At 46.4% G+C, this 14,168-nt stretch overlaps 1 protein-coding gene across 1 annotated transcript in view; it reads left to right on the top strand.

Annotated features, from left to right (window-relative positions):
* The window catches only part of MET (MET proto-oncogene, receptor tyrosine kinase), a 146,435-nt gene that overhangs the window by 69,104 nt on the left and 63,163 nt on the right, over nt 1-14,168 (top strand). Inside the window, exon 3 of the mRNA XM_004707767.2 lies at nt 4,713-4,904. Coding sequence (XP_004707824.1) covers nt 4,713-4,904 — 192 coding nt within the window. The remainder of the gene's footprint in view (nt 1-4,712; nt 4,905-14,168) is intronic.

Genomic DNA, 14,168 nt, shown 5'->3' with positions numbered 1-14,168 from the left:
TTGCGCAGAGTAGTAGCCGAGAAAGCCAGGCGCTGAGAACCTAAGGGAACTGGATCCCCCTCATGCCAGTTTGTGGGACATGGGCAGTTGTAGCAGAGCCTTGAGCTGCTCTGAGCCCACTCATCCCTAAAACCCCACAGGGTCGCTGTGAATCTGGCACATGGAAATGCCCAGCTCGGTGCCTGGCACACGGTCGGTACAGAGAAAAGATTGATTTCCTCCCTCCCTTCCTTCCTTCCTTCCTTCTTCCTCCCTTTGTTACCAATTAGAGAGAGTTTGCCTGGCTTCCCTCCTGGTGCGGAGAGACCCTTCTTCGTAGACGTGTGCAATTCCCCAAGGCAGCCACCGTGCCTTCGGGGGCTCTCTTCCAGCTCCAGCTCGCCTAAGGAGCCCTGCCAGCTGAAAGGGGGGAAGAGCATAAGGGCACCGAAGAGTGGAGAAGCCTTCTCCATGGGAATATGAATGTTTCTGAAATAGGTCCTCAAGTGATACAAACAAGGCGCCCAATGGTTTAAGTGCTTAGTTGCTGGCTGAAAGGTCAGTGGTTTAAGCCCCAAGGACTCCGTGGAAGAAAGGCCTGACCATCTGCCCCAGAAAAGATTACAACGAACTATGGGTTTGTTCTACTTGTCCTGTAGGGTTCCCTATATCTGGAGAAAAAAACAGTACTGAACAACAGCAATGCTCAGTTTTACCCTAAAACACAAGACCTTGTCTTTGAACATGCAAGTAGCTAGGAGACCCGTGGAAGGGGTCTGTTACTACCCTGCCCCCCAAAGCCCACTCAAGACATGTGCATAAAGTGGTGGGAAGAAGCACGCCATCTCCCCTGCACAAATGGACAGCAGTCATCCAACACTTGCTCGGTGTCTTTCAGGGGCAAGGAGCCAGGCCAAGATGGAGCCATATTGCTCATTGTTTTGTCTCTGCCCTAAGGAGTCCTGGTGGGGTAATGGCTTACCCACGGGGCTCCTAACCACAAGGTCAGCTGTTGAAGAACTCAACCAGCTGCTCCTCGGGAGAAAGATGAGCCTCTCTGCTCCCATAAAGATTTATAGCCTCGGAAACCCACTGTCCTATAGGGTGGTAGTAACTGGGTGGCAGTGAATTTTACCCTGGTGATGCTCAGAGTTTAAGGGTCCCTAAAATGAAGTGCTACTGGTAAAACTTAAGCACCACTTCCTGCCACTCTGGCCCCAGTCTTTGAATTTATCAGGATTCTCACCAGGAAAAGATAGTGAATTATCTCATCTCCCAGAGTGGATACTGAAATATTACTCGTTCCTAGAAACTAGTACCCTACCCCTGCTGGTCTATGGAGAAAAGAGGAAAAAGATGAGGTTCCTAGCTTGTGAAATATGAATGCCAGGCCACTTGAACTTGGCATGCTTTTTAGTTTTCGCCCCTAAGTTGCACAATTTTTCAATCTTAAGAAGGTCAATGGACCCTACTCCAACATTGTGCCATGCTTCCTCTCGTAGGAGTTTGTTTGGGGCCACGGAGACATGACTTGTTCTTCAGTCCTTAAAAAAGTCCTTAAGGAAGTCTCATTACTGTTTCCTGGAGAATGAACTTCCGAGTGCTCAATGTCACCTGGGCCCTAATGCAGAGTTCCACATGTATACCTGCCCTGTTTAGGTTCCTGTGTCAACTTGGCTAGGCTATCTGCGCGTGCGCGCACACACACACACACACACACACACACACACACACACACACACGAGTTGGTGTGGAGTCTATCCTAACTGGTCAATCTATTTCAAAGACCTAGCCCATTAAAGAAAAACCATTGCTATTGAGTTAATTCTGACTCACCATTGAATCAAATCAGACTCCTAGCTACCCTACACCTTTACCTCTCCCCCCACCCCCCAAGTTTTTAAAACAAACCCTAATCTAGGAGTTGCTGTAAGGGTATTTTGTAGCTATGGTTACCCCATCTGTTGACTTAAAGTAAAGGAGATTATTCTGGACGCCATGGGTGCGCCTCATCTAATCAGTTGAAGGCCATAAGAGAAAACAAATGAAAAAACGTTTCTGGGAGAAGAAGGAATTCTACCTTGAGACTGTCACATAGCAATACTACCTGAGTTGTCATCCAGCCTGCCTGTCCTATAGATTTGGGGATTTGACTAGTCCCACAATCGTGTAGGGAAATTCCATAGCTCTTCTTAAAACATCTTAAAAATCACATAAATGTGTCCCTTGTTGGTTCTGTTTAGCACCCAGACTGGTACAACGCCCTTTGTGTGAGGACGGAGACACAGAGGCTAGCATGCCGGATGCACTCCTGCTCGCGCTCCTGCAGGTGCACAGACACTTCTGAGGACGCCCCTCCCCGGCTCCTGTGCCTCCCAGCAGAACTTCTCCAAATAATTGCAGATGCATTATCCTGCAAGCTGGTTTTAAACTGACTCCATACAAGGAACACCATACGTGGCCATACGTGGCCAACCAAACAACAACAAATCCACCTCATTGAATTCATTCTTACTCATCCGATCTATGTTGGGATTCTAAGGCTGGAAATCTTTCCCAGAGCTGACAGCCTCATCTGTCTCCCTGTTCAAGCTGGTGGGCTCGAACCACTGACCTTTCAGTTAGCAGTCAAACATTTACCCTATGGGGACACCAGGGCGCCTTATGATACAAGACATCAGGACTAAAAGCAGAACATGATAATCCCTGTCCTGTGTAGATTGAAGAGCACCACGAACTCACAGGAGTCTTGGGTGGGCCACGTGGTGAACGCATTCAGCTCCTAGCAGAAAGGAAGGCGATGGCTTCACCCAGAGTCCCGTCTGAAGACAGACTCAGCGATCCATCTCCCCAAAGCAGCCAGCAGATAACTGAGCACAGTTCCACTCTGACACACTTAAAACTGTCATGAGTCAGAAGTGACTCCACAACTGGCTTGGGCCTTGTTTGTTTGTCCCTCTTTATTTACTTATTTTTAAGTGATTTACAAAAGACTAAACTCCACACACAGCAAACAGTGTTGGGATCCCACTCGGTCTGTGGTATCCCTTTCTCCCACAGTGGTTGGTGGGTTGGAACCCAACCTGTTAGTGAACAGATGGGTACTCAACCTGCGTGCCACCAGGGATGCCTAGCTCCACCAGGACAGAATTCTAGTTCATGCTTGAGGCTTTCACGTTTCCAGGATGCCACTCAAAAACCAAACTCGGCCACGGAGCCCCTTCTGACTCGTGGCGACCGGACAGATCAGGGGAGAACTGGTCCTATGAATAGCATCCTCTTTCCCCTACAGTGACTGGTGGTTTTGAACCAAGGGTTTGCAACCCAGTGTATCACCACTGCTCCTTGGATGCCAGAGGAGAAACAGAAGTCTCTTATTTATGGCCTTCCATGTGAAATGGGTCTTTGGCCCTTTAAATAGCCCTCCCCGCCCCCCTTTCTGGTGAACTCTGCAAACTGGCTGGCTGATCACCAATAGAAACCTAATTATCAATTAATCGGTTTCCATTGAATGGCTGGTCCCTCTCAGCTATCTGCTTCTCCTCAGAGAAATCTAGAGTAGTTTAGGGAAGAACAGCTTCTAATTAGCTAGCAAAATAGAAGTCATTAATATATCAAAATAAATGTCCAGGACTAAAGCATTACATTGATTACAAGAGTCAGTTTGCTAATCAATCACCATTTAAAATGAAGACGCAGTTAACACAGAGACTATTTTAGGTGCTTTTTAACTATAAAAAGGGACTATATGTCCTTGGGAATTTTGCACCCCATATGATAGAAGTTTGACCTTAAGAAGTAAGCTCAGTCAGATGGTATCAGAGGTTGACACAATGAAGTCATTTAGGGATATTGTTCTTGTGTTAGTCAAGTCAGCTCCAGGGCCCTGGTGACTGTGGTCGAATTAAATCCTGCCAGGTCCTTTGCCATCCGCTTAATTAGGGGCGCGCCAGACCATGTGTTTTCATTGGCCGATGTTGGGAAATAGATGACCGGGTCTTCTTTCTAATCTCTCTTAGTCTGGAAGCTCTGCTGGGATGCTTTCATCCTCAAAGCAGCACACAAGCCCTCGCGCACAGACGAGTGGGGCATGCACGTGAGGGGGCACTGTCCAGGAATCACACCCCAGGCTTCCACGGGGAAGGGGAGAGAATGCTCCCAGAACCCCTAGCGCCCCCGCAAGTAAACTCGAGGGGCCCAAATTGCATAGAAATACGTGCTGCCTCCCCACGAATTACTTACAAAACCCTCCTCCCCACAACCTCTCTGCACACAAAGGCCCAAAGATAGCTGTTTTGGTTGGGCTCTTACTATTCCAGTTGAAAAATCACCTAATTAGACTTGTCCCCTCGAAACAGTTCTTTCCTGTGAAGAACTGCAACAGTTAAAGTTTTCTTGTACTTTCAGCAACATTAGCTACATTCTATATTTATGTATACACATATTGATCCACTGTGTAAATTGTGATCCCTTCTGCCCTCGTTTAGAATAGAGTCCATTTACACAACACCTGGTGAAACCAGAGCCATTTCGGTCACTGGAAATACTTATTTCTTGTCTACCTAGGGGTTTGTCTGTCTGTCTGTTTGCTCAGTCAATCTTGTCGTCACCGCCACCACCACCACCATGCTCTGAGAAGACACGCTGGCAGGTTTCTGAACAGCGTTTCCTTTTTTTTTTTTTTTTTTTGGCATCTGGACTCACATTAATTCTAAAACCATATTTTATTCCAGACACTTTTGAGAAACTCATCCGGCTGTGAAGTGCGCAGCGATGAATATCGGACAGAGTTTACCACCGCTCTGCAGCGCATTGACTTATCCGCGGGCCACTTCAGTCAAGTCCTCTTAACTTCCATATCCACCTTCATTAAGGGAGACCTCACGATTGCCAATCTCGGAACGTCCGAGGGTCGCTTCATGCAGGTAAATGCTTCCCCTAGTGGTTTGGACCCTGTTCATGTAATTAATGTTTTGTTTTTGCCATCAGGTGTTTCACAGATCCTGTCACGGGAAAGCCACCGCAGTAACTAGAGAGACAGATTGAAAACAAGACAGTGACGCTTGGTCCTTTTTATACAAAGCCCATGCCCTGTCTTTAAGATCTGGAAGCTTTCTATTTGAATGCAGTTGCTTTAATTTTCCAATCCAGAATGGTGGTGGTGGTTTTTTGTTTTCTTTTTTCTTTCCATTCATAATTTCTATCACATGATTGGAAAATAAAATGAAACAATTACGGCACTTCCAGGCGCTGTTTTCCTCTTTCAAGGGAAGCTACGGATCAAAGGAGTGCTATTGTGTGAACCCCGCGCCTCCAGGAGAAGAAACGTTCCCATCGTTGAGAAATATGGGCAGGCGTCAGGAAGGGCCATTATCATCAACATCTCATTGTAACTCCGGCCCTCCTGATTTTGCAAAATGGAGGAGTCAGACACAAAGAAGTTCAAATGCGGGGGAGGGAAAAAAATCCAGATTTGTTAGCAAATGCTTTTAATGGATAGTAACAGCATTTTCATGTAGCCGTTCTCATTCCAGACTTGATTGAAGTTGCCAGGTCTCCTAGATACCAGAACCCCAGCACTCTGCAGAAATTAAAATGCCCTTGCCTCGGATCTGTTTCACTGGGCTGATAGCTACTGGGCAGAACTTGCAGCATACGTTCGTTCACCCATCAGTAAGCAATTGATTAGTGAAAAATGGCACTGGTATCCGTGGAAATACTAAACTTCCACACCTCCTGGAAAATTCTTTGCAAGATAGATGCTTATTTCACAATCTTCTGATAGCATGCATGTGACTTCCGGTAAACCACGATGATGATGTTTTCCCATAACTGGTCCCGCTGACTGTCCTATGTCTGTATGCTTTTATGAAACATACTTTTTGACCACTAGCATATCTATGCAAGTCTGCCCATTTCTCATTATCATATTTTAAATATTTGGCATGTGGAATTCTTTCAGAGTTGTAGGAGCGTAAATAAAACTTTCCTAGCTCAAAACTCAGGATGACAAACTTGGCTGCTGATGATTCAAATCTACCCACTGCTCCCTGGGAGGAAGATGCGACCGTCGGCTCCCGTAAAGCTTGGCAGCCTTGCAAACGCACAGGGGCAGCCCCGCTCTGTCCTGCAGGGTCGCTCTGAGTCGGAATTGGCTCGCTGGTAACAGCTCTGGGTTTTTTTGTGCTTCTGTTTTGTTTTTTAAACTCAAACCTGACCACAGAGAGATTTCTCCACTAGTCTCTCCTCTACTCACATTTCTTCACCGTTAAGGGCACTTCCACCCTACTCCCACCCCCCAAGAGGTGCTTGGCTGTCATGGCCTTTTAAGTTGAAGGAGGGATGTCCAGTCTGCTCCACACATTAGCATGCAGCCTATTGTGTTTGAAAGATGATCATGAGTATCCATTTATCCATATAAAGTATATACTATTTTTGTTTCCAGTTTTAAGTTTTATTGGCATTTCATCTAGCAGTATATAGCATACAATTCAATAGTTGAATCACATCCAGAAGAGATGTACAACCATTACCACAATCCATTTTAGAACATTTTCTTCTTCCTTGTACTTGTTATTAGTGAAAGTATATATATATATATATATATATATATAATTGTGGCATAAATATAGCTACAGGGTTTTGTTTTTTGTTTTTAAGGAGTCCTGGTAGCGCACTTACTTGTTGCAAGATCAGCAGTTCAAAACATTGAGCCTCTGCGAAGGAGAGAAATGAGGCTTTCTACTCCCATAAAGATTTAGTCTCAGAAACCCATGGTGGGCAGTTCTACTCGGTCCCAAAGGGACGCTACGAGTAGGCTTTGGCACGGCGGCAGTGAGTTTCAGTGGGTGGGTGGGTGGGGGGTTGGAGGGTGGGTGGTGGTGATATACTTTTACCCTGAGTAGAGTACAATTCTGTAGAATCCAAAAGAACTTGAAGGAAGATCACTAGCACCTGCTGGTCCCTCTGTGTGCATGCCTTAATCTTAATTTCCATGTTTCTCCTCTCCTACAGTGTCCAGTACCTCCCCGGTCCAGCGTCTTATTAGTAAGCTTTCTACAGTCACGTTAGGTCTGATACCTTGTTGCTCAAAAGGTTCCTGGCCTCGTTCCAGACTCTACAGTTATCATAAAGCTCCATTTCAAAACAGGTTGTTCTGATAATTGATTCTGAAAATAAATTGATTCCGAAAATAAATTCTCCTGGATGGCAAAATCCACCCCATAGCTGGCCTCCCTCACACAGACATGCGGGCGACGTTTCCGCCCTGCCTCCAGCACTGGTGTAAGAGAATCATGTACGCCATCACCTGTGCACCCAGAACCTTCCACGTGGAAGCAAGGGCACGTTTTACGGAAGTCCCCGATTGTTTTTTTTTAAGTGGCTCTTATCAAGTCTGTGTTGGGACCCTCCTCCCTTGGCTATCGCAGGCCGCTGAGGGCAGCAAAGGGCAGAGCGACACAGAGCCAGCCTTAAAGGCACTAAAATGTTAGTCGGGGAAACAGAGCCTGTACGGATGAGAATAAAATGTGAGCCACACAGACTGAGGGCTGGGGGAACCCACAGAGGCACCGCCTCTCCCACACTTGCCTCTGAGAAGTCCGTTCAGATCCACTTTATATAAAGAGACCTAAAGTCTCTGCAGGATCAAACGGAATCAACCTCACCGCAAACCACTTTGTTTACTGCAAACAATGGTGGGGAGGAGTCGGGCTCCCCGCGAAGACAAGACTGTGGGCGCTGCCAGCTCCATCCATCCGTTGCTACCTACCGCACTCTGTAAATGTTTTGACTGTGCTAAAGTGCTGAGCCTGTGGCCAGGCCTTTTTTCCTCCAGCGCCTGTTCTAGTAAATACTGTGGCATTTCTGTTACAAAATTAAATAGATAGCCCCTCCCGACTGCCCCCCCCACACACACACACACTCCAAAGACAGCTGCCGTGAAAAGGAACAGAAAAATGATTTTATTTCCTTCCTACACTGAGGCCTAAATGCAAAGTTACTTTATAATTTTTTTTTCCTCCCAAGAGTTTGCAGCTGTCTCTGCCTTTCCTGTTGTGTTTGTGTTGGGCTCGGGCTGGGAACGGCTAGCAGGACCCAGCTGTTGGCCGCAAAATGAATCGGTTATTTCGGGGGTTATTTGATTAGGGAGAATTATATTGTTTACCTAACAATGTTAAGTGCATGGAAGAGAAGACCTTTTTTAAAAAAAAAATCATGTTTCTAACATGTGAACATATGTAACTTATCTCCCACAGGTGCAGCCATGTCTAATTATCCTGATGTGCTCATAGTGGGGGTGGGGTAGGGGTGGGGCTTCAAAAAAATTCATGGAAAATGGAATTAGGAGAAAATGGAATTTTCCACAAACTTTGACACCCCCTCCTGTGTATAATTTTCTATCTCTGTGTAGCCCCGTCCATAGAGATACAGATTTCAAAAACCATGTTTTGTTGATGTTGTTTCTATTTTTATTTGTACAATCATTCGTTGGGGCTACTCTGAAGAGGAGAAAAAGTAAAGTGATAGCCGAGTACCAGATTACATGACGGACGTCAAAAGGGAGACGGAGCGTCTTACAAAGATGGGGGAGGGAGCGGATGTGGACAAGAAATGGGGGAGGTGTTGGCTTTGGGAGCTCAGCAACTTGGGCGATTCTCATGAAGATCACAGGACTAATGGCCAGCCTACGGGAGTCTCCCCTTCTGAGCATCTCCTTGAATCTACATCCAGAAACAATGCTTGCTTGATTGCTTTTCCTTTTTTTTTTAACCGCACTTGTATAAGGCCTTTAATCTCTAAATGCAGAGCGTTTGCTATGAAAATAGTTGTGCATGACTGTCAGGCCAGGAGGGAGAGGACTGAGGAGGGGGTTGAAGCCCCGGGGGCAGCTGCCAGGGTGGCTTCATGGTTAGCTTCAAAGACACACACTGGGTCGCTCCTGTGCTGCTCACCAGGGCCTGCTGCCCGAGGGGCCACTGCCTGGGTTCGCTCAGTGTCTTTGGTATCATTCTTGCCTGCCCCCGGCCCCTCTACTCCCCTCCCCCAATTCGACTTGCTGCGGGTACCACCTGCCTGTTCTCTGTCTCAGCTGGACCGGAGGGGTGTAGCCTGGTACCATTAAGTCGGTTGTGGTGCATCCAGAACTAGCTGCCTGGGGTGTTGGAGTAGACCTGCCCTGGCGGGTTCTCTTGGCTGCCATCTCTAACTGGGGCAGACCGCCGGGTCTTTCTCCCACTGAGCAGCTGGGTGCCAGTTAGGTTTCTGCGCTTGGAAATACCTCGGGCCTTGGCTACGCACGAGAAGGAATTCACGGCAAAGCCAGGTCTGTGATCCAAGTGGGTTTTTATAAAGTTTCGGGTTTTACAGTTACTGAACGTGGGCAACCTCGTGGGACTGCACACCCACACGTGGCAGCCTGCGGCCAGAGAGACCGGCACGCCGGAGCAGAAGGGTGAGAAAGCAAAAAGAGGGAGACATCTCCTGCAGGCCAGGATTTTTGAGGCCTTTTTCGGGGAGGCGTGGTCAAAGGGGTTGGTTGACCCCACTCGCTGAATTACGCCCACCTGGGGCTAGTTTGGGCCGTCCAGGTGTACCGCCCACCTGGCTCAGCCTTGAATTGGTGCCTGCCCAGTAGTCTTCATGGCTGGCTAAGGCTTGCCAGGTTCTCCGCCAACCTCCTGTAAGGTCCTCCAGGCATGGAGAGGGACAACCCCCCTGTCCCTATCCTGCTACCTGACAGCTTCAGACTGCCACCTTTGTGGTGAACAGCTGAGTGCTTAACACTTGTGTCACCACAGCTCCTTTTTCACCAGGGTCCCTTGCTTAAGACTCGGCTCAAGCAAGGAGCATGACTGGGGAGGTGTCACCTACAGATCATCATGGCCATTCGTTAGGACCTTTACTTACAGCTCATGTTTGTCATCAGTGAGCCTGGGCATAATCACCCACTCGCAGTAAGAAGAACCAACCCATCTTTCAACCTCCTCTCTTCAGAGGCCCTGGGATCCTGTGCCACCATCTCGGCACATCTGTGTTTGGACTGGAAGCCTGGGGAGTTTCTGGAATCGGCATGAGTGGCAGACAAGGCCATCAACTCAGCATGCTGCGCGTGTCAGGCAGGGCCACAGCCCAAGGAAACCTGACCTGCCACAGCGTTTCTCTTTAGGGCTCGCTGCCTACCTGCTCAGATGAAAGTAGTACTTGCTTTGTTGTTGTAATGTGCTTGTGGCTGCGGGAGTTAAATCCCTAAGGAAAGGTAGGTAGGTTTGTCATATTACTTTAAAACAAAATATGCATATGGGTTCTGAAATGGCTTCTGAATAGAAAAAAAAAAAGAAGCTATTATAAATAGGAAGGCGCCTGGGCAGCACAGTGGGTTAGTTGCCTGACTGCTAAACACAAGGTCAGTGTTTCAAACCCACCTTCCCCTCTGTGGGAGAAAGATGAGGCTGTCTGTTTCCATTCCCTGTCCTGTCGGGTCACTGTGAGTTGAAGGGGATGTGGCAGTGGGCTTATTATAAATGACACCTTGGGGGTATGCCCATGACTGAAAACTAAGCTCGGAAACTTAGTGACTGAATACACTCCACTGCTTTCTGATTGATTCTGACTCGTCTACCCTGTAGGACAGAGTAGATCTGCCGCAGAGAACCTCCAAGGCTATCAATCTATACCGTAGCTGTCTGCCACGTCTTTCTCCTACAGACCGGTGGGGGGTTCAACCCTGACCCCTCTATGGTTTCGGTTAGCTGTCCACGTGCTTAGCCTGTGCACTGCCATGGTGTTATTTCTAACTATCAACTCTATAAAGGGTCTCTGAGGCTTTAAATACACAATCGAGGCTGTAAATCTTTACAGGAGTAGAAAGCCTCCTCTTTCTTCCAAAGACCAGCTGATGGGTTTGAACCACAGACCTTCTGGCTGGCAGTCCAATGCTTACCCAACAGTGCCACCAGAACTCCTGAGATGTATAAAACCCCAACGCAAATTCATGACCATCAAGTCAAGGCTACCTTGGTCTCCTAAAATCAATTAATGCATGTTCTTGAAAGACATGCCTTCCACTCTTTCAGCATGCATAGAAATTTTAAACGCTAGGGTGAACACTATGAAAATAAATCCCAAAATTTGTGCTGCTTTGGTTTCTAGTGACAGAGAAAAATGATAATTTCTGGGTTGGGTACTTTTTTAGAAAGAGTAGAATGTACTCTGTAGAGGACCATTGTAAGAGATGTCTTGGGACCAGTTGAAAATGTTGTCACTGTTAAAATTCAGAAACAAATAGGCAGTGATAACTCGGTTGTTGAATGGCCCCAAGCTCACACCTTCCACAACTCAGCAAAGTTCAAAAAGAATCTGCTCAGGGTGTTTGTAACGCTGCTGGATAGTCAAGCGAAAATCTGACTTAGGAAAGCCTGTCCGGGAAGTAAGCCCACTACCATCAAGTCAATTCTGACCCAGCAGCGCAGTACGAAGGAAAGTTGCTTTACCTTATGGTTCACCTGACCTCACAGTGTCTAGTCAATATAGAAGCATTTACACCCACTTACCAAAACAGAGTGGAGAAAAAGAGGCCAGAAAACTTTCAATTAATACAACTTTTTATCACCATTTTTTATTCTGAGCTTTCATTACCAGTTAGCAATATGTACTTGTTCCTCTTCTTTCACTATTATTTTATTATTTACTTATTTAGATTTCCGAATACTGGGTCTTTCCTTTAATTGAAACCAGTAACTCTGCCCTTTTTATTTTGACCTCTTTCAAAGACCTGTCTCTATCACTCTGAAGAAGACAGTAAGACCCGAAGTCAGCAAGAAGCACAAGTCATCGGAAGGTATATCTTGAAAATACAGAATAAATTCTTGAACGTTATCTAAATTCCGAAGCATGTGACAATAGCATCCCAACATCAAGGCTTAAGTGAGCTTCTTATTTCCCAGACACTCGGGTGCTTACGCAATAGATAGGCCTTTGAGACATTCTTGTGTGCCAGACTCTGGGCGACTGCCGACACCCACCCTGGCTCCGTGGGTCACACCCAGGTAGAGCCCAGTTTGTTATTAATAGCACCATGCTCCTCACTCGTTGCGGTCTCACATTCCAATAATTTCCATCTTCTTTCATGAAGAATGAAGCATCTCTTCTACATGATACAATTTTCCTATTGTTTTTATCTTTTATGTTTGAAACAGGCTAGATAATATCAGAGGTCCCTTTCCATTGTTTCTGCCTAGAAATAGGACTACATATTTTTAATTCTTATAAGAGGAGAATTTTCTTTGATCTTCAGCAAGGCTAGATCTTATGTTGATCCCTTGTTCTATATAACTCATAGAGTGGGAATTCTAGAATACTTCATTATGCTTATAGAAAACCTGTACCTAGAGACAGTCATTTAAATAGAAGACGGGTTCCCTAACTTATTTGACCTGCCACTCCCCTTTTCAGAAAAAACAAAAAATTACTCAACCCACCCTGGCAATAATAAACTTTTGTATTGTAGCCTATGATCCAGGAAAAAGTATAGAAATCTATGTCTTAGGTATATTTCCACCCCCTGGATCATTCTGGTCCCTTCCAACATGTGGTATTACCCACTTTGGGAAACACTGATATGATATAACTGAACCATTCACAGCAACGTTAATATGTTGTTTGGTCCCTGGATAGCCATATGAAGAAGAGCTACATTACATGGTTTCTAAAGGCCAGGCACTGAGGTACAGCTGAGAACAGTACACATCAAACTCTTGACGCATAGACTTGAGACCCACAACAGAGCCTTATTCAAAGAGGACAATGCCAGTAGGAATTCCAGTGGTTACTCATGTCTCTCGATATTAGAGGCTATAAAGCATTCTTAGTCCACAGAAATTTGGCTTAAGCTCCTGTCTTGTCACCCTCTCGAATGCCCTGTAACTTCTGGTGACTCCTACCTCTCCTTGGAGAGCTCCCCTCTCGTGGTCAGGCTGCCCCTTAGTCACCTCTGTACTCTGAGCTCCCAACTTTTGCTACCTCTGCAGAGTGCAGGACCCTGAAGAACATGCTTCCTCTTCCCCCAGACAGCTTCTAGTAAGAATACAGTTTGGGCCCTCCTGTCTTTCCCTAAAGGAGCCCTGGTGGCTCACTAGGTCAAGCATTGATATTGGCAGTTTCAACCCACCGGCCATTCTGCTGGAGAAAAATGAGGTTGTAGGCTGCTATTTAGATGTACAGTCTCAGAAGTCCTAAGAAGCAAGTAAACTCTGCCCTCTATGGTCGCTACGAGTTGGAATCCACTTGGTAGCAGTGGGTTTTGTTGGTTATCTCTCCCCTACTTCCAGCCTCCCTTGTACTGTTTTAGAAAAGTCCAGTCTGGTCAAGAAGGAACATTCTGGACAGGTGATTTGGAGTGCTCAATGCTGGACAGGAGGATTGGGAAGAAGGCCATGAACCAACCAGAAGTAAACGGACCTTTTAGTCAAGAAAAACATTGACTGGGAAATGCAAACCAAACCCACAAGGAGGTACCGCAGCCCACCAACTAGGATGGGTATTAAAACACACGCACAGAAAACCACAGGTGCTGGCAAGGCTGTGGCGACATCAGAACCTGCTGAAGGGAATGTAAGATGGGGCAGGCATTGTGGGGAACAGCTTGGTGGTTCTTCAGAGGTTCAATGAAGCCATGTCAAATGGCCCAGCAACCTCACTCCTGTGTGTACACCCTAGCGAAATTCAAATAGGTAATTCACCACAGTCCCCAAAATAGAACTAGCCCACATATCTACCAACAGATGACTGACTGTGGTATAGAAAATCCGGGGAAGCTATCCTCTGAAACAGTCTTCAGCAACCAGAAGAAGTTAAGCACCGGTACACCCTACAATGTGGATGGGGCTTGAGGGCGTTATGCCTAGTCCAAGAAGCCAGTCGGTAAAAAGGATGCATTGTATGGACCCAGGTACATGGACTGTCCACAAAGGGAGAACCCACAGAAACAGAAAGTAGAGTACTGGTTGCCTGCAGTTTGGGAAGAGGTAGGTAGGGACAAATAAGGAATGGATGCTTCTGAGTATAGAGGTGTGTCCTTATTGGGGCTTGGGGGAGGTGACGAAATGTTCTAAAATGGATTTAGTGACTGTTTCACAACTTTGTCAACATACTAAAAACGTCCAGAGTCCACTCTTTAAAAAAAAAAAAAA

Source organism: Echinops telfairi, unplaced genomic scaffold (genome assembly GCF_000313985.2).
Source record: "Echinops telfairi isolate 266 unplaced genomic scaffold, ASM31398v2 ScPeMD7_23;HRSCAF=83, whole genome shotgun sequence".
Taxonomy (NCBI): Eukaryota; Metazoa; Chordata; class Mammalia; order Afrosoricida; family Tenrecidae; genus Echinops; species Echinops telfairi.
The sequence above is the reverse complement of the archived record's forward strand: the minus strand, read 5'-3'. Positions and strand labels throughout refer to the sequence as shown.